The 21,542-nt window shown below is 46.0% G+C and overlaps 1 protein-coding gene across 2 annotated transcripts in view; it reads right to left on the reverse strand.

Moving 5' to 3' along the window:
- Positions 1 to 21,542, reverse strand: part of LOC140398093 (regulator of microtubule dynamics protein 3-like) — a 583,369-nt gene that overhangs the window by 147,887 nt on the left and 413,940 nt on the right. For both annotated transcript variants that reach the window (XM_072486340.1, XM_072486332.1), the window contains exon 7: positions 399 to 474. In XM_072486340.1, coding sequence (XP_072342441.1) covers positions 399 to 474 — 76 coding nt within the window. The remainder of the gene's footprint in view (positions 1 to 398; positions 475 to 21,542) is intronic.

Raw genomic sequence — 21,542 nt, forward strand, 5'->3', positions numbered from 1 at the left:
GTTATTCTCTCTTTCAACCTCTTCCATCAGGCAGGAGATTCAAATGCAGCTTCTTCCCCGCTGTTGCTAGACTCTTGAATGATCCTCTTATGGACTGAACTGATCTCACCATGCATCTTCTCTACTGATTGGCACTACACTCTGTATGCTTCTTATAATTGTGTATTTATTGTATGTCCTATGTTTTTCATGTATGGAACGATCGGTTTGGACTTTACGCAGAACAATACTTTTCGCTGTACCCCTCAGTACACGTGACAATAAATCTAAATGTATTTCCCTTTGACAAAACGAAGCTGACTCTGCCAGATTTCCTTGAATTTTTCCAAGTACCCTGCCACAATATCTTTAATAATAATCCTCATATTGAGGCTAACAGCTCTGTGAATTTGGCTTACCTTAAAAATGAATCCAACCTTAATACGATTCAGGATGGTCTCATTGTCAGCCTGTCGGCCACATAGGATAGCATACCTGAAATACAAGGGCACCATGTCAAGTGCACTGAAAAAGACATAACATGCCTTTCTCTTAGCTTGGTTCAGTTTGCGCCTTTCCTTGACCTTGATTCAGTTTGCTCATTTGTAGAATGTGCACATTGAGAGGTTGATAATCAACATGAGAGAAACTCAAGATACTCAAACAGATTCCACGCTTTTTTCATAGTTAACCTAGACTCCAATTATGAACATAAAGATTAGGAGGAGACAGCTCATCCCTCCAAGATCCAGCAGACGATTTCAATAATTTACCACTGTTAAACAAAATATATGTTTTGAAACTATTTCTCACCAATCATGTTCATGTCCCTGGTTCACCATTCCAGAGGTTATATTTCTTATTTTGTATACCTCGTGAGTTCTTCTTGAATAATCTTCTTTCTAAGTTGTAGATCTTAAGCTTTTCTTATTTTTCCACCTGGCCGCTCCTCAATACATCTGGAAGCAGACAGCTTTCCACTGCACTGTTTCCAAAAATGTATATTTTCTTTGCACCAAAGAGAGCAGATACAATGTAATGCATCAAGAGTTGCTGTGAGGGAAATTACCCTTTCACCTAGATTTCAATGTGCACAAAATGCCTTCAGGAAAGTATTGCCCTATAGTACGGTTTGTCCTTCCTGAACCTTTGTGCATAATCAGTGTAAATTCACAATTGTGTGACATTCTGAAATGAATAGAATATCAAGAACTATCAAGCATAGTCAAGCATAGTCTGAAACTGTCAGACATCCCAACATTCGAGAGAACAGGCTGACTTTCCAGATTTTTTCCCTGTTGGAAAAACGACAAAGACAAATGTCCAGGAAGTGGAAGGAGGGCAAGCCCTTGGCAGTGTGAAAACATGCCCTCACAAAAGGAATACAAATAAAACCAGAATCAAATCTGTTGGGAACTAATTTGATTTCTCAAAGTTCAAACCACCCTAAGTTGGCTGAAAAAATACATTTTACAGATATGGAGAGGGAGCATCTAATCATCCATGTTAAGAACATACATTATACGGATTTCTTATAGCAGGAGCTCAGCTGCCAATACCAACAAGCATTTGGTAAAGACTTTTTGGTGCCAAACCAAAATACAGAGTTTTGTTTTAACACAAGTAACAGACAGTACACTTTGTGGGCAGATAAAAGCAAACCAATTACTGGTAGAAGTTACATTTCACAACAACCTTTTGCAGAGGAGAGCATTATGCAAAGATTATACTTATGCCAGAATAAGAAATGACTTCCACTTCACTAGAAACCAATTGAAATTAAATTTGTATGATTCAATGTTTTTTTCAATGGCAGTTATTAGATGCTAAATTAAAAACTATAGTTTAAGAGTCATAAGTGAGTAAAGTATCATTACCTTTTTTAATGTATGATTAGAATTTTCAAAAGGGAACCATTAACTCAGATCACATCTAATCAGGTGACAATTAGTGGGGTCAAAGATGCAAACTGCTGCAATTCTGAAAGACTACCATTTAAAACCATACTTTATATAATGCTGGCAGCGTCTTCAGGCAACCATTTTTCAGACAAGAGTCAAATATGGTGAGAAAAGTAGGTCTAATACTCGTGTTCTAAACTTAAATAAAGACAATTACAAGGGTATGAAGACTGAGCTGGTTACACTGAACTGGGAAATCAGTTTAAAGGATAGGACAGTAGAGTCGCAGTAGCAGACATTTAAGGAGATATTTCAGAACACTCAGCAAAGATACATTCCACTGAGAAAGAAAGACTCTAGGAGAGTTTTGTTTACAGTAGAATACTTAAATTGGAATATGGTGACTGATCAAATTTAAGGGTTAATTTCTATCTAAAGTCTAGTCTTTCTTTAATTTGTAATTAACTAAAGGTTGCTGTTTGGGTTGGAATGAGAAAAACAAGAGGGGTGAACTTGCAGCAGGGGCCATCAGGGCCACCGATAGCAGCTTTCGAACATTACAGTTCAAAAAGTGGCAGGATCCCAATAGAAAGAGCTGATTGGTAAATGAGACCTGCAGAGTACTTTCTTACTGTTTTTAAAGTATAATACTTTAGCTTAAGGTAGGGCCTTTCAGTTACACCAGAAGTGTTTTGAAACAAAGGAAGATCCCTAGCTTAATTAAATTCTCTTAAAGGGAGTAACTAACTTAATCTATTTTAGAGGAATCACTGCAGGAGACTTCAGACCCATAGTGTGCTCCTCTTGCATATTGTGGGAAATAGGGACACTTGCAGTGTCCCCGATGGCCATGTGTGCAGGACGCGTGTCCAGCTGTGGCTACTGGCTAACAGCATTTCGGGGCTGGAGTTGCAGGTGGACTCATTGTAGAGCATCCATGATGCTGAGAACCCTGTTGATAGCATGTTTAGCAAGGTGGTCACACTGCAGGTGAGGATTGCACAAGCAGAAAGGGAATGGTGATAGAAAAGTAAAAGGCTTAGGAAAGAAATGCAGGAGTCCCGTATGGTGATTCGTCTCTCAAACCGCTTTGGATACTGTTGGGGAGAATCGCCTCTGAGGTGAAAGCAGCAACAGTCAAATTCATTGCACGGGCTCTGCTGCACAGAAGAGGAGGAGGAAAACAAGCAGCAGGGTGGTACACATAGGTACTAACTACATAGGTAAACAAAGGGATGCGATCTGCAAGCTGAATATAGGAAGTTAGGAGATAAAATTAAAATGCAGGATCTCAAATGTAGTAATCTCAGGATTACTCCCAGTGTCACGCACTAGCGGGAGCAGGAACAAGAGGACAGATCAGATAAATACATGGCTGGAGAAATGGTGTACCAGGGAGAGATTTACATTCTTGAGGCATTGGGCTGGTTCTGGGAAAAGTGGGACCCATACAAGCCGGACGGGTTGCACCTGCGCAGAGTTGGGACCAACATCTTCGCGGGGGCTTTTTCTAGTTCTATTGGGGAGGTTTTAAACTAGTAAGGTAGATAGATCGGAACCCAAGGTAGGCTTAGCTGGGTCAGATTCAGATCAGTAAACAGGGGGTAGAACATTAGTTAATGATGTAGTCAGCAACTGGGAAAGTCAAAAGAAACAATATTTTAGCTTAAGGTAGGGCTTAAAAAGTGTCCAACAAAGGAAATTGATGAGGTTGAACTATTTATACTTCAATGCAAGGAGTATTACAAACAAGGCAGATGAACTAAGGACACAGATAGACACATGGCAGCAGGATGTCATTGCTATAAAGGATGGGCAAAATTGGCAGCTCAATATTCCTGGGTATAGAATTTTCAAGCAGGATAGAGAGGGTGCCAATAAAGGAGCAGGTGTAGCATTATTGGTTAAAGGATCAAATACAGTTGTGAGAAGGGATAATGTACTAAACAGGTTAACAAATAAGAAAGGTTGTAGCACTATTTAAGAAAGTTTGTAGGGATAAGCCAGGGAGCTACAGGCCAGTGAGTCTCATGTCAGTGGTGGGGAAGCTAATGGAGAAAATTCTGAAGGAGAGAATCTATCTCCACTTGGAGAGGCAAGGTTTGATCAGGAATAGTCAGCATGGCTTTGTCGGATGGAAGCCATGCCTAACAAATTTGATGAATTTTTTGAGCACGTGACCAAGTGTGTAGAGATGAGGGTAGTGCAGTTGATGTAGTTTATATGGATTTCAGCAAAGCATTTGACGAGATCCCACATGGGAGACTTCTAAAGGCAGCAAATGCACATGGTATACAGGGGAACTTGATTCAAAGTGGATTCAAAGCTGGCTGAGCTGTAGGAAACAGAGGGTGATGACTGATGGCTGCTTTAGTGACTGGAAGTCAGTGGCTAGTGAGTACCACAGCCATCTGTGCTGGCTCCCCTATTATTCGTCATTTATATAAATGACTTAGATGACTATGTGGGGGCAGGATCAGTAAGTTTGCGGATGACAAAGATAGGCCGGGTGGTCAACAGTGAGGCTGAGAGACTTGGGCTACAGGAAGATACAGACGAGATGGTCAAATGGCAGAAAAGTGGCATATGGAATTTAATCCTGAAAAGTGAGAGGTGTTACACTTTGGAAGAAGCAATTTGACACGGAAATATTCAAAGAATGGCACCACACTGGGAAGTCCTGAGGAACAAAGCGACCTTGGCGTGTTTGCAAATAGATCTCTGAAGGCAGAAGGGCAGGTTAATAATAGGGTGGTGACAAAGTCATATGGTACACTTGCCTTTATCAATTGTGGCATAGATTACCCTTTGGGAAGGGTGGTACAGCTGCTGCCACCTGGACATCCTGGCAGTGTCACCTGGGTACCAACCTGGCAGTACCAAGGTGCCCAGGTGGTATTGGCAGGGGAACTGCAGGGTACCAGGTCGGCACTGCCAAGGTGCCAAGCTGGCATTTTCCACACGCGGCACCCAGGATGGAGCTCACGATAGTCACAAAAAACTCAACACTTCAGATAGTCTAGAGCAGTGTTTTTCAAACTTTTTCCCGGGTCTAACTTTTACCAACCGGTCGACCTTCGGGACCTATGCCGACATTCACGATCCATGTTAGCTGACATTTGCGACCCAAGCCGGCCGACCTTCGCGACCCACACTGGCTGACCTTCTCGACCACGTCAGTCTAACTTTGTGACGCACCATTATTGCTCAACTTTAATTCAACAATTGTCTTCGAACTTGCTATGCTTAGTCTTCAAATGCCTTTGAAGTTTTGAGGGTTTTAAACTTCCACTTGCCAGTACTTCTCTCCATATAACAAACATGGGCTTTGTATCCTGATTTGCACTGGCAAAATTAACAGTCCTACACCTCAAGAAATTATCTTTCTCCTGCTTTGTTCCCGATTTCAATTTCTTCTTAATTGTTTGCTCACCAGTGGCCCTGGAGCTCTGGATAGAGCTCACACCAGCTCTGCTTTATCCTGCTGTGGACTCTCCTTAGAAGCTCTCTCCAGTAGATTCAGTTATGAAATCCTGGTCTGTTTGTGTCTCTGGCCCTCTCTTCATTACAAAATGATCCATCTTCAGTTCTTCACACAGTCCTGTTGCTTGCTTGCTTGGCAGCAACAAAGTGGAGGAATCTCTTCTCTGTGATTTCACACCCAGAGCACATGATGTTAGTGTACGGGGTGTGTGACCTTCTCTCTGCTGCCGATTCTGGCGAAAGGACTCCATCGATTTTTAAAAATCTGGTCCTGGGACAGCGCGATGTCAGGAGGAGGCCCTACTGGCCCCTGGTCCTGCGCACTCTGCTAGATCCAGCTGAGGGAGCACGCATGTTCAGGATGGCCGGCATTCATGAAAGGTGATGGCCGCATTTTTAAAAGCCAACACGACCGTTGGGCACTTCTTCCCACGATCAGGAACGCTGCGACCGGTCACTCCGCGACCCTCCCGCAGGTCGCGACCCTGAGTTTGAAAATTACTGGTATAGAGGACTACAGAAAGCATAGAAATCATGTTAAAAAAAAGGAAACCAAAGAGAGGGCAGGAAAAAATATTAGCAAACAAGATTAAGGAAAACCCAAAGATGTTTTACCAGTACATAATGAGCAAAAGGATATTTAAGGAAAAAGTGGAACCTATCAGAGATGAAGAAGTCAACTTGTGTGAAGATGCAGAGGATATGGGAAGACTTTAAACACATTTCTTACCTCTGTATTCACAAAGGAAAGGGATAATGTGGATATAGTAACCCAAGAGGAGCAGTGTAAAATATTGGATAAAATAATCATAACGCGAGAGGAAGTGCTCAAAGTGTTAGAGGAATCGGAATCGTTGAAAGTGGATAAGTCACCAGGGTTGGGTGGATTGTTTCCTAGGATGTTAAAGGACGTCAGGGAGGAAATAGAAGATGCTCTGCTGATTATTTTCCAATCTTCACTAGACACAGGGGAGCTGCTGGAGGATTGGAGGAATGCAAATGTGGTTCAGTTTTTTAAAAAAGGGTACGAAGGAAATGCAAAACAATTAGAGGCCAGTTAGTCTTACTTCGGTAAATTGTTAAATTCAACCCTGAGAGATCAGATAAACTTGGAAAGGCATTCACTAGTCAGTGATATTCAGCATGGCTTTTTTAAGGGAAGATCATTCCGGACAAATTTGATTGAATTCTTTGAGGAAGTGACGAGGAGGATTGATGAGGGTACTGCATTGATGTTGTCTAAATGGCTGGAAATCTCCGGTCGTTGTGATTCATTTTTCCCATTGGCAGTGCACCCACGCCCATGGGTTTCCCAGCAGTGTGTGGTGGCTTCAATGGGAAATACCATTGACAGGCGGCGGGAAGAATCCCGCCGCAGTGAAAGGCGCATGGCCAAGAAGCATGCGGCTGGAAGACTGGAGAGTCTAGCCCATAGATTTTAGTAAAGCATTTGACAAGGTCCCACATGGCAGACTGTCCAAAAAAGTAAAAGCCCATGGATACAGGGTAATGTGGCAAATTGGATCCAAAGTTGGCTTAGTAACAGGAAACAAAGGTTGATGGCCACCCTTGCAAATGGAAAACTGTTTCAAGTGGTGTTCCGCAGGGCTCGGTATTGAGACCCCTGCTGTCTGTTTTATATATTAAAGATTTGGACTTGAACGCAGGGGCATGATTAGAAAATCTGCAGACAACACAAAAATTGCCCTTGTAGTGGATAGTTTAGAGGATAGCTGGAAGCTCCAAAATGATATAGATGAGTTGGTGGAGTGAGCAGGAAAGTATGAGATAATGAATTTCGGGAGGTCAAACAGTGAAAGGCAATACACAATAAACGGGAATATACTGAAAGGGTAGATGAAATGAGAGATCTTGGCGTGCAAGTGTACAGGTTCCTAAAGGTAGCAGATCAGGTAGACAAGGTTGTAAAGAAAGCATATGGAATGCTCTCCTTCATTGGCAGAGGTATAGAATACAAAAGTAAGGATATAATGAAGGAACTGTATAAGACACTGGTGAGGTCACAACAGTAGTATTGTGCACAATTCTGGTCACCACCTTATAGGAACGGCGTAATTGTTCCGGAGAGAATGGAGAGAAGATTTATTAGAATGTTGCCAGGTCTGACTTCCGGTTGCGGTGATGCCTAGCTAGCCGCACGTTTCGGCGGCTCCAGCTCCGATGGACCTTCGGGCTCTTTTAAGAGCCCCAACGGGGAATTTTTTGACGACACAACCCGGTGTGGGGTGTGTGAGAAGGGAGTCGTCCCCCCCAACGAAGGAGGAAAAAACCGCCGGCGGCGGCTGCAGCGCGAGGAATCGTCGACCAGAGGGTCAGAAAGAGAGAAGTACAAGATGGCGGCGGAGAAAGCGCAGGCGACATGGGGGCCTGAGCAGGATGAAATTGTGAGACGGTGCGTGGAGCTGCTGAAGAGGGAGGTGCTGACCCCGATGCTACAGGCAATTGAGGGGCTCAAGGAGACACTAAAGACCCAGGAGACAGAGCTCCGCGTGGTGGAGCAGAAGGTGACAGATATTGAGGACGAGATCCTGGGCCTGGCGGTTAAGACACAGACGCACGAGGCACTTCATAAAAAGTGTACTGAAAGGATCGAGGCCCTAGAAAACGGAGCGCGAAGGAAGAACCTTCGGATACTGGGTCTCCCTGAGGGTGTGGAAGGAGTGGACTGTGGAGCGTATGCAAGTACGATGCTGAGCTCACTGATGGGTGCTGAGGCCCCTACGGGCCCCTTGGAGGTGGAATGGACAAATCGGATTCTGGCGAGAAGACCAAAAGCGGGAGAACCACCCAGGGCGATAATCGTGCGATTTTACCGCCTTAAGGATAGAGAAGAGGTCCTGAGATGGGCTAAAAAGGTGCGGAGTAGCAGATGGGAGAATGCAGTGGTACGGGTGTACCAGCTTTGGAGTGCGGAGGTGGCGAGAAGGAGGGCGAGCTTTAACCGAGCCAAAGAGGTGTTGCATAAAAGGAAGGAAAAGTTCGGGATGCTGCAGCCGGCAAGACTATGGGTCACGTATCAGGAGAGACACCATTATTTCGAGACGGCGGAGGAAGCATGGACATTTATCAAAGAGGAGAAATTGGATCGGAACTGAGGGACTGATGCTGCAGGAAATGTTATTGTTAATGTTATGGTTGAAGTTAATTGAGAAGTAAATTGGGAAGGGGGGAGACTTTGGGGAAATGTGGGCGCCGGTGAGGGGGGAAAGACGGGACATAGTTGGAGAATGGGGAAGGGGAGGGGGAGGGGAAAGGGAGCTGCGCCATAAGAGGCGGGTCAGGTAAAGGGATGTTCCCACGCCAGGAAGAATAAGGCGGGAAGACAGGCGCAAGGCAGATGGGAGTTCCCCACACGGGGGGGTCGAGGAGTGAGCAGGAGTAGCCGGGGTCAGTTGAAGTCAGCTGACTTACGGAAGTAATATGGGGGGAGCAATCATGCTAGAAAGAGATCTAGCGGGGGTGGGGGGGGGGGGGGTGGACGACAACTGGGTTGCTGCTGCGGAAATCCAAAAGGAAATGGCTAAAGAGTGGGTGGGCGGGGATGGTGTGCGACGCTGGGGGAGCGAGCGGGAGCGCGGAGGCGGGATATGGGACTGGCCTAGAGAAGGTAATGGCTAGTCGACACGGGAGGGGGGCAGGTAGCCCCCTAGTGAGGCTGATCACGTGGAACGTGAGAGGCCTGAACGGACCGATAAAAAGGGCCCGAGTGCTCGCGCATTTGAAAGGACTAAGGGCAGACGTGGTTATGCTCCAAGAGACGCACCTAAAGGTGGCGGACCAAGTTAGGTTAAGGAAAGGATGGGTGGGACAAACTCAGGACTGGACGCAAAGAATAGAGGGGTGGCCATCTTGGTGGGGAAACGGGTAGCATTTGAAGCAAAGAACATCGTAGCAGATAGCGGAGGTAGATATGTAATGGTGAGTGGCAGGCTGGAGGGAATGGAGGTCGTGTTGGTTAATGTGTATGCCCCAAACTGGGACGATGCGGGATTTATGAGACGGATGCTGGGGCGTATACCGGACCTGGAGGTAGGAAACTTGATTTTATGAGGGGACTTTAATACGGTGCTGGACCCGGGGCTAGATAGATCCAGCTCAAGGACCGGAAGAAGGCCGGCAGCGGCCAAGGTACTTAAGGGGTTTATGGACTAAATGGGGGGAGTGGATCCATGGCGATTTCTTAGACCTAGGGCTAGGGAGTTCTCCTTCTTCTCCCATGTCCATAAAGTGTACTCCCGGATAGATTTTTTTGTTTTGGGAAGGTCGTTGATCTCTAGGGTGGAAGAAGCTGAGTACTCAGCCATAGCGGTTTCGGATCATGCCCCACATTGGGTGAACCTGGAATTAGGAGAGGAAAGGGAGCAGAGAACACTCTGGCGATTAGATGTGGGACTGATGGCGGATGAGGGAGTGTGTGCAAGAGTGCGGGGGTGTATTGAGAGATACCTGGAGGTCAATGACGACGGCGAGGTCCCTGTGGGAGCGGTATGGGAAGCATTAAAAGCGGTGGTCAGAGGAGAGCTGATCTCCATTGGGGCCCACAAAAGGAAAACAGAGGCCAAGGAAAGGGAAAGATTACTGGGGGAGATTTTAAGGGTGGATAGGGAATTTGCAGAGACCCCGGAGGAGGAATTGTACAGGGAGAGGAGACGACTCCAGATGGAGTTTGACCTTCTGACCACCAGAAAGGCAGAGGTACTGTGGAGGAAGGCACAGGGGAAGAGGTATGAATATGGGGAAAAGGCTAGTCGCCTGTTGGCTCATCAATTGCGAAAGAGGGCAGCAGCGAGGGAGATAGGAGGAATTAGAGACGAAAGGGGAGACACGGTGCGAAGGGCAGGAAAGATAAATGAGGTGTTCAAGACCTTCTATGAGGAACTGTATAGGTCTCAACCCCCAGAGGGAGAGGAGGGGATGCGGCAGTTCCTGGACCAATTGAGGTTCCCGAAAGTGGAGGAGCAGGAGGTGGTAGGCCTGGGGGCACCGATTGGGGTGGACGAGGTTATTAAGGGACTGGGAAGCATGCAAGCAGGGAAGGCCCCAGGACCAGACGGGTTCCCGGTGGAGTATTACAGAAAATATGTGGACTTGTTGGCCCCGTTGATGGTGAGGACGTTCAATGAGGCCAGGAAAGGGGGGACTCTACCCCCGACGATGTCGGAGGCGACGATATCGTTAATTTTGAAGAGGGATAAAGATCCGTTGCAGTGCGGGTCCTATAGACCCATTTCATTATTGAACGTGGACGCCAAATTGTTGGCAAAGGTACTGGCATCGAGGATAGAGGACTGTGTCCCGGGGGTGGTGCACGAAGACCAGACAGGGTTCGTAAAAGGGAGACAACTGAATGTTAACGTACGACGACTATTAGGGGTGATTCCCCCAGTGGAGGGGGAGGCAGAGATAGCGGCGGCAATGGACGCAGAGAAGGCATTTGATAGGGTGGAGTGGGAGTATTTATGGGAAGTGTTAAGGAGGTTTGGGTTTGGGAACGGGTTTATTAGCTGGGTTAGACTTCTTTATGGGGCTCCAATGGCAAGCATAGTTACAGGTCGACATAGATCGGAGTATTTCCGACTATATAGGGGAACAAGACAGGGATGCCCGCTGTCTCCATTGTTGTTCGCGATGGCAATTGAACCTCTGGCCATGGCGTTGAGAGACTCCAGGAAATGGAGAGGGGTGATTAGAGGGGGAGAAGAACACCGAGTCTCGTTATACGCAGATGACCTATTGTTATACGTGTCGGACCCAGCGGGGGGGATGATAGAGGTTATGCGAATTTTGAGGGGGTTCGGGGATTTCTCGGGGTATAGGCTAAACATGGGGAAGAGTGAATTATTTGTGATACATCCAGGGGACCAGAGTAGAGAGATAGAAGGCGTGCCTCTAAGGAAAGTGGAAAGAAACTTCCGATACCTGGGGATTCAGATCGCTAGGAGCTGGGGAACCTTGCACAGACTTAATCTGACACGGCTGGTAGAACAAATGGAGGAGGACTTCAAGAGGTGGGACATGCAGCCTCTGTCGCTGGCGGGCAGGGTGCAAGCAATTAAGATGATGGTCCTCCCGAGGTTCTTATTTGTATTTCAATGTCTCCCTATACTAATCACCAAGACCTTTTTTAATAAAATAGACAGGAGCATCACGAGCTTCGTGTGGGCAGGGAAAGTTCCGAGAGTAAGGAGGGGGTTCCTTCAGCGTAGTAGGGACAGAGGAGGACCGGCACTACCGAACTTGGGCGATTACTATTGGGCCGCCAATGTGGCAATGATACGTAAATGGATGATGGAGGGTGAGGGAGCGGCGTGGAAAAGACTGGAGAGAAAGTCCTGCAAAGGGACAAGTTTAGAGGCGCTGGTGACGACGCCGCTACCGTTCTCACCTAAAAAGTTTACCACAAACCCGGTGGTGGCGGCAACATTGACTATCTGGGGAGTGTGGAGGCGACAGAGAGGGGTGCGGGAAGCCCTGGTGGGGTCCCCAATCAGGAACAACCATAGGTTCGCCCCAGGAAGAATAGATGGAGGATTTCAGAGCTGGTACCAGTTGGGAATTAGGAGGGTGGGAGATTTATTTATAGATGGGACTTTTGCGAGCTTGGGAGCATTGGAGGAAAAGTATAAGTTGCCCCGGGGAAATTTCTTGAGATACATGCAGGTGAGGGCGTTTACTAGACAACAGGTGAGGGAATTTCCGTTGCTCCCGACACAGGGGATACAGGACAGAGTGCTTTCAGGGGTGTGGGTCGGAGAGGGCAAGGTGTCAGAGATTTACCGAGAGATGAGGGAAGAGGGGGAGGAGTCGGTGGGCGAACTAAAAGGAAAGTGGGAAGAAGAACTAGGGGAGGAGATAGAGGAGGGTATGTGGGCTGATGCCCTAAGCAGGGTAAATTCCTCTTTCTCATGCGCCAGGCTTAGCCTGATTCAATTTAAGGTGCTACATAGAGCACATATAACGGGAGCAAGATTGAGCAGGTTCTTTGGAGTGGAGGACAAATGTGGGAGGTGTGGCGGGAGCCCGGCAAACTACGCACATATGTTTTGGGCGTGCCCGGCACTGGAAGGGTATTGGAAGGGAGTGATGGGAGTGATTTCGAAGGTGGTGAAGGCCCGGGTCAAACCAGGCTGGGGGTTAGCTCTGTTTGGAGTTGCGGATGAGCCGGGAGTGCAGGAGGCGAAAGAGGCCGACGTTGTGGCCTTTGCGTCCCTAGTAGCCCGGCGCAGGATCCTACTCATGTGGAAGGAGGCGAAACCCCCCGGACTGGAGGCCTGGGTAAATGATATGGCGGGGTTCATTAAACTGGAGCAGATAAAGTTTGCCCTGAGAGGATCGGCTCAAGGGTTTACCAAGCGGTGGCAGCCATTTCTCGACTACCTAGGGGAACGTTAGAGGGAAGACAGATGACCAGCAGCAGCAACCCAGGGGGAAGGGGGAGGGGGGGGGGGTTTAGTTTAGTTTAGGTCAAAAGATAATGGGGTTTTGTTACTTTTGTATTGTTAAAAATTTCTGTATTGTTACGTTTGCTTTGTAAGAGGGGAAAAATTGTTGTTTGGGAAAAAATTTTCAATAAAATATATTTTTTTTAAAAAAGAATGTTGCCAGGTCTGGAGAATTGTAGCCAAGGGGGGAGATTGAGGTTCATTTCCTTGGAACAGAGAAGGCTGAGGAGTGACATTATCGAGGTATACAAAACTGTGAGGCGTAGAGATGGAGTAGACAGGAAGAATATGTTTCCCTTGACAGAGAGTTCAAAACCAGGGGTCATAGATTCAAGCTAAGTGGGAGAAAGATGAGAAGACACGCGAGTAAAAACCTATGTCCTTCCGCAGAGGGTGGTGGTGTTTGGAATTCGCTGCCCGTGTTGGTGGTGGCTGCAGAGATCCTAAACTATTTTTAAAAGTACCTGGATCTGCACCTTAAGTGCTATAAGCTGCACGGCTATGGGCTGTGTGCAGGAAGATGGGACTAGAAAGGGCACCTGGATGTCTTTGGGTTGGCATGGACATGGGCCAAATGGTCCCCTTTTGTGTTATATCATTCCTATGGTTCTATGGAAAGGGATGCAACATCCGTGGCTAATTAAGTAAGTTAAAGATATTATCAAATACACAAGAACACAAGACCGAGGAGCAGGAGTGGGCTATTTGGCCTCTTGAGTCTATTCCACCATTCAATAAGATCATGGCTGACCTAATTGTGGTCTCAACTCCACCCTCCAGTCTGCCCGCCACCCCATAACCGTGGATTCCCTTGTCGGTCAAAAATCCATCCAACTCAGCTTTTAATATATTTGATTCCCAGCCCCTACTGTTCTTTGGGGAAGGGAATTCCACAGACTAATGACCCTATGAGAAAAAAAAAATCTTCTCATTTCAGTCTAAAATGTAGGAGCACATCCTCTTGGCAGCCAAACTGTCAAGTCGACTCAGGATCTTGTATATTTCAACAAGATCACCTCATATTCTTCTAAACTCCAATGTGTTGTTTGAGGAAGTAACAAGCAAGGTGGGAAAAATGGAGCCTGTAGATGTGGCATACTTGGTATTTGATAAGGTGCCACATCAAAAGTTACTTTGGGGAGCCCAACTGGGGATGGAAAGTGAGGGTGCGCTGACCTCTCTCAAGGGGGGGGGGGGGGTACTTGGCAGTGATGGAGGAGTGGCCATTAAGGGGGCGAACCTGCAGTCTGGGGAGGGTGGCAGTGGGGGAGCTGGCATGGGGGAGGGTGGTGGTGGTGGTGGTGGTGGGGGGGGGGGGGGAGGATAGAGCTGTCAGTGAGGGCAGTGAGGGGGCGGAGCTTACAGTGAGTGGGGGTGCCTGGCACTGAGCGAGGGAGAGGGCTGCCTGTTGTGTTTGCGTGTGCTGAGGGGGAGGGGGGGGGGGGGATAGAGAGAGAGAGAGCTTCTGATGAATGTATTGTGGGAGTGGGGGAGAGCCCCCGATACCATTGTGGTGGAGTGGGGTGGGGTGGGGATTCTGAGGGAAATTTTAACTCTCTGCTGTTCAGCACGCCCTTTTAATAAGGAATCACGATCTCTGTGAAGCCGGCCTTGTCGGGTGTATTAGAACCCCCCCCCACAATGACGGTGTAAATCGTGCCCCCAGTTGTCAGATAATCTGGTCTGAAACAGTGAGACACACGGCGGTTTTCAGTCAGAGCCTGACTGAGAAATTATGGGAAAATTCCATTCAGTGACTTGCATGAAGCGGCCTAATGTATAATAGCTAAATGTTCTGATGACACAAACCTAGGTAGAAATGTTAGTTGTCAAGAGGACATAACCGATCGAAATCCCTTTGTAGACTTTTGGAGTGGCAAAAAATTGGCAGATGCAGTATAATGTCGTAAAATCTGAACTTTGGCAGGAAGAATAGAAAAGCAAGATATTATTTAAATAGAGAAAGATTGAAGAACTCTGAGGTCCAGATGGATCTGGATCTCCTTGTTCATGAACCATAAAATGCAGGCACACAAATACAGCAAGTGCTTAAGAAGGCAAATGGAATGTTGGTGTTGGTGAGATCACATTTAGACTACTGTGCACAGTTTTGGATTCCTTACTTAAGGAAGGATATAATTGCATTAGACGCAGTTCAGAGACGGTTCACTTGACTGATACCTGGAATGGAGGGGTTAGTGTATGGTGAACGGCTGGGTAGATTGAGCCTGCATCCATTGGAGTTTAGAAGAATGAGAGGTGAGCCTTCTGAAACATATATGATCCTGAGAGACTTGACAGGGTGGAAACCAAGAGCTTGTTTCACCTTCTTGGAGAGACTAGAACAAAGGGATTCCATTTAAAAACAAGGAGATTTAAAATGGAGATGAGGAGAATTTTGTTTCTCTCTAAGGGTCATTAGTATGCAGAATTCTCTTCTTCAGAGAGCAGGGGAGGTAGAGTCATTGAATATTTTTAAGGCTTAGTTAGGTAGATTCTTGATTAACAAGGGAGTAAATAGTTAAATAGACTAGACAGTAGAGTTCAGGTCACAATTAGATCAGCCATGTCAGTTCTGGTGAGAAAAATGGTGCGAATCGTCAGCTGGATTCTGACGGACGCTTTAGAGCCTCTTTGCCAAATAAAGTGAGTGGGTGGGTTATGCCATCACTCTGGCAGGACAGGGCCTCTTCAAACTGGGAACGACCTCCAAACAGATGAGGGCGCCATCTTTAAAGGACACCCCGACCGGCATTGTAGTCTAACAGGCCCCAGTCCACATCATGGAGGTCTCGGGGGCTCTTCTTTCCCCCCAATATTTATCACTGCCATTCCCCCCCCCACCTTCTGCTGTGCCCCCACATTCATCACCGGCACCCCTCTCAACGTCCCCTCCCCCACCCGCCATGCATATCAGTACCACCTGCCCCCCCCTCTCCCTCCCATGGATCTCCTACTAGGGTCTGGCCCTGTCACTGCCCCCAGCATAGGTCTGCAGTGCCAGGTTGGAGTGCCACGATGTCGCTCCAACCCCTCCCCCCCAAGGCTATACTTATCTCTGAGGGATCCCGCCAACTGTCTCATGCCTGCCCAAACCTATAAATGACGCCGGTGTGACATCAGGCCAGTGCCCGGTGAACATTCATGAGGGGGGGGGGGAGAAGAGGTGGGGGTTAGGTCTGGAGAGAGTGCTTGCTAATTACATGCAAAGGTATGAAAATGCGGTTCCCAGGCTCCCACAGCACGATTCGCATACTCCACTGGAGTGGGGGGGCAAATGGCCTACTCCTGCTTCAAATTTGGATGTTCGTTAGCACATAACTCTGGGGAAAATTCAGTTGCAACTGACTGGCCACAATTCTTCAAACATTAAAGGCAAAAGATTTGCTTTTCTCCTACTCACCCTGCCCTGTTCTATGTTCCAAACTTATTGCAAATTATAGACATACTTAAATGACTAAGCGGCTTTGCCTGTAGTGGGTAAAGTCTTGGAGGGGATTATAAGAGACAAGATTTATAATCATCTAGATAGGAATAATATGATCAGGGATAGTCAGCATGGCTTTGTGAAGGGTAGGTCATGCCTCACAAACCTTATTGAGAAGGTGACTGAACAGGTAGATGAGGGTAGAGCAGTTGATGTGGTGTATATGGATTTCAGCAAAGCGTTTGATAAGGTTCCCCACAGTAGGCTATTGCAGAAAATACGGAGGCTGGGGATTGAGGGTGATTTAGAGATGTGGATCAGAAATTGGCTAGCTGAAAGAAGACAGAGGATGGTGGTTGATGGGAAATGTTCAGAATGGAGTACAGTCACAAGTGGAGTACCACAAGGATCTGTTCTGGGGCCGTTGCTGTTTGTCATTTTTATCAATGACCTAGAGGAAGGCGCAGAAGGGTGGGTGAGTAAATTTACAGACGATACTAAAGTCGGTGGTGTTGTCGATAGTGTGGAAGGATGTAGCAGGTTACAGAGGGATATAGATAAGCTGCAGAGCTGGGCCGAGAGGTGGCAAATGGAGTTTAATGTAGAGAAGTGTGAGGTGATTCACTTTGGAAGGAATAACAGGAATGCGGAATATTTGGCTAATGGTAAAGTTCTTGAAAGTGTGGATGAGCAGAGGGATCTAGGTGTCCATGTACATAGATCCCTGAAAGTTGCCACCCAGGTTGATAGGGTTGTGAAGAAGGCCTATGGAGTGTTGGCCTTTATTGGTAGAGGGATTGAGTTCCAGAGTCGGGAGGTCATGTTGCAGCTGTACAGAACTCTGGTACGGCCGCATTTGGAGTATTGCGTACAGTTTTGGTCACCGCATTATAGGAAGGACGTGGAGGCTTTGGAGCGGGTGCAGAGGAGATTTACCAGGATGTTGCCTGGTATGGAGGGAAAATCTTATGAGGAAAGGCTGATGGATTTGAGATTGTTTTCGTTGGAGAGAAGAAGGTTAAGAGGAGACTTAATAGAGGCATACAAAATGATCAGGGGGTTGGATAGGGTGGACAGTGAGAGCCTTCTCCCGCGGATGGAAATGGCTGGCACGAGGGGACATAACTTTAAACTGAGGGGTAATCTATTTAGGACAGAGGTCAGAGGTAGGTTCTTTACGCAAAGAGTAGTGAGGCCGTGGAATGCCCTACCTGCTACAGTAGTGAACTCGCCAACATTGAGGGCATTTAAAAGTTTATTGGATAAACATATGGATGATAATGGCATAGTGTAGGTTAGATGGCTTTTGTTTCGGTGCAACATCGTGGGCCGAAGGGCCTGTACTGCGCTGTATCGTTCTATGTTCTATATATGCCAAGAATAGAAGATGATGTTGGATGATGGAAACTACTGAAAGTTCAATTACTGTCTTATTGATGTGTATTCTCCATATATATGCATTGTATAGTGAAATGATGTTTCGTACAAAGCAATTCATTTGTTAATTAAACCGATGTTTGAATTTTAAATTAACAGAAAATGTATTGAAATTAATATAAAATGACTGAAGTATTATTAAATTATATAGGGAATGTATAAAATACATACACTAGATCAAGAAATTAAGACCGAATAATGGCACATCTGTACTAAAACATGCACAAATTATACTGTGAATCATCTGTTACCACAATATTACGAGAAACATAATTTGAATATTAAAGAGGTTATGTTTAAACAGGAATGTCAGAGCGCTGCTTAGAATTACTGCAAACCAAAATACCAAACATATAACAGAACACCAAACAAGTTTACCAGGTTGTTCTCTCTTTTTCTTAAATGTATTTTATTACAAACGTAGAGAAAAAAAAAGGTTACAACACATAAACAATCCGTGAAACAGGCTTCCCAACAATCAACCACACAGTTTATACAAACCTTTTCCCCTTTTCACGCCCCCCACCTCCTCCTCACCCCACAAAGAACAACTCCTCAAACATGGTCACAAACATCCCCCACTTTGCCTCAAACCCCTCTGCTGAACCCCTTAGCCCGTACTTTATTTTTTCCAGCGCAGAAAGTCATACAAGTCACCCAACCAGACCGCTACTCCCGGTGGCGTTGCTGAAGAAAAATGGCAAAGATCAAAGTCCTTTTTATCTCTTTCAGTGCAGTGCTAGAGGACTATGTCCTTATTGAATTTGGCGATGTGGGTGCAGGCTTGCAGGCTGACATCCAAATTCCTGATGGCCTCTGACCAACTGCTTTAATTGGCCTCTGAATTACCTTAACAAACTGCTTGCCGCTTTGTGGGCAGGTGGTTGTTCCACTCCCAATCTAGCCTCCAGGAAACTGACTTCGGTCTGGGATGGTTCTGGCAAACTGGTGGCGTGAAACAATGCAAATATTTGCCTCTGTTCTCATCCCCATATCAACCTATATTTTTATAGCATCTTTAATGTAATGAAAAGACCCAAGGCGTTTTACAGGAGGACTATAAAACAAAGTACGACGCCAGGCCACATAAAGAGGTGTTAGATCAGAGGTCCGAACAGCTGTGTTAAAGAGGTAGGTTTTAAGAAATGTCTTCAAGAGGGAAAGCTAGGTAGAGGGACAGAGAGATCTAGGGAGGGAATTCCAGAGTTTAGGGTCTTGGAAACTGAAGGCACGATGACCATAGGTGGAACAATTATGACTGGGAATGCCAAGAGACCAGAATTACAAGGGTAACTACGAGGCTTGTAGTGTTGGAGAAGATTACAGAGATGGGAAGAGCAAGGGCATGAAGGGATGTGAAAACAAGAATGGGAATTTTAAAATCAAGTTGTTGCGTGACTGGGAGACAGTGTAGGTCAATGAGCACAGGGATGGTAGGGGAATGGGGCTGCTGGTTAAGACATTGACAAGTTGTGTTCTAGATGACCTCAAGTTTATGGAAAGTAGAATGTGAGGCCAGCTGGGAACACACTGGAATACTGGGGTTTAGAGAAAATGGAGTCAGCTGATTATCTGGCACTGGGTCAATCGTGAGTGATGTTATGGATTTGGAAATAGGCGGTCATAGAGATGGCATGATTATGAGGTTGGAAGCTCATCTCAGGATCAAATTTGACACCTATCATGAATCTGCCTGGAGACAGCATAGGCAGTGTTTAAAGGGCCTCAACTGGTATGCGTGTGTCTCCAGGGGTGAGTTTGGAACGGCAGTTTAGATAATAATGGCTTATGGAGGAGAAGCAGATTATAAACGATTGGGAAGGTCCCTGAAATGTTAATGTATGGTCAAGGAAGTTGATGGGGGCCGACAGTCAAAAACACAGAAGGTATAATCAAAGAACAACAAAGGTATAATTGCCCAGATCCTGAAAAGCCAGAGAGGCAATTATCATCTAGCAGTCTCAGAAGGTAGACAGGCCAGGCTCCAGCCACAAAGCCTGAAGGCAAGTTCTAGGTCTTAGAGCCAAAGCAGTGCAGAAAACCTTTGTAACAGCAGTTTTAAAAATCATCGCTGGACCAGAAATAAGACGGTTCCCAGATTTGAGTATCATCTCTGTATTGTGTGATAACTATAGCTGATTATTCAATTTGGATGTTGTTTGAGGAACAGGGGAAGCCTTACAGAGTTCAGATATCAAAGTTATAGTTTGTACCCAGGGTATCTTCAAAAGAAGGTTGCCATCTCCGGTAGAACCCCTCAAATGCCCCTTAACCTTCTCGAGATATAAAATTTCATAAGATCCAGGAGCAACACTGAGGCACTGGGTGGAAAAGCTGACCTCCACACCTGCCTTTGAGCAATCAGCAAGGAAAAGGCCAATACATCTGCCCCTGCCCCAGTCTGCAGCTGTGGCAGGTCTGACCCCAAATAGAAACTGTGTGTTTAATAATTCATACATCTTAAATTGTGTGAGAGAAGAGCAGTCCAGTTTGTGTGCATTTGTTTTTGCTTTACTTAAAAAATAGACTTTACTAATTGTTACCCGAAAACTGGGCTATTTCTTTTCTGGGGTTCACTTGTCTCGTCACACCAAAACAAAATAAAACTATACATCCCCATGAACTGGTGTTCCAAGTTGGGACCTCTCGCATTATAACATGAGCGAGCTTCGTGACAGAAAATTGGGGCTTCATGTCTGCAATTTTAAAAAGGCTTAATTCCTTATGTGTAGGGAATTTTTGACTTTTGAACGCACTGAGAAAGAAACAAGTGGAATCAAGTAAGAACATGTTATATTAAGCAAGAATGCTGCAGAAAAATGGCTCGTCATCCGACCCAATCTTATCTGGACATGGACAAAGAAACAGGCTAAAGTTTGAAAAGTCTACCTAAAACTAAATTGAGAGAATTGGCAGATAAATGGGAACTAGTCTTGTCTACAGGAACTAAGAAGGCTGAAATAATTGAAAGCCTAGTAACGCATTTAAATATATGAGAAGAGAAGTTTCGAGAAGTGAGGATTTTGAATAAGCGAAGCTTCAATTACAAAGACATGTAGACATTAAGAAGTGGGAGATGCAGGAAAAAGGGAGAGCGCATTTCACCAGAAATGAGAAGAGACCGAGAGAAAGTTTAAAAGGGAAAAAGAGACAGTTGCACGGGAGGAAAGAGAGAAAGAGAGAGAGACTTCCAACTTCACATATTGGCAGCAGCAACCGAAAGGCTAGAGCAGACGGAGTAAGATGTTTCTACAAGGGAACCTAGTGGCGAACCTAGTGTTCCGATATGTACACGCTCTACCAAACTCCGACGAGAGAGATGCTGAAACATTTTTTGTGCTTTTGAGAAAATAGCTAAACAGATGAGATTGCCCGAAGATGTAAGGTTATCCGCTTCGGTAACAAAAATAGGAAGGCAGACTACTATTTGAATGAGTGTAAATTAATAATAATAAGAATAAAATAGGTCACAAGTAGGTGTACATTAACACTGCAATGAAGTTACTGTTATTAGGTTATGGGGATAGGATGGAAGTGGAGGGCTTATGTGGGTCGGTGCAGACTCGATAGGCCGAATGGCCTCCTTCTGCACTGTATGTTCTATGTACTGTGAAAATTCCCTAGTCGCCACATTCTGGCGCCTGCTCAGGTACACGGAGGGAGAATTTTAATGTCCAATTAACCTAACATGCAAGTTGTTTTGGACTTGTGGGAGGAAACCGGAGCACCCGGAGGAAACCCACGCAGACATTGCGTGCAATTCTGGTCGCCGCATTATAGGAAGGATGTGGAAGCATTGGAAAGGGTGCAGAGGAGATTTACCAGAATGTTGCCTGGTATGGAGGGAAGATC

The sequence above is a fragment of the Scyliorhinus torazame genome, chromosome 2, assembly GCF_047496885.1.
Source record: "Scyliorhinus torazame isolate Kashiwa2021f chromosome 2, sScyTor2.1, whole genome shotgun sequence".
NCBI classification, from domain to species: domain Eukaryota; kingdom Metazoa; phylum Chordata; class Chondrichthyes; order Carcharhiniformes; family Scyliorhinidae; genus Scyliorhinus; species Scyliorhinus torazame.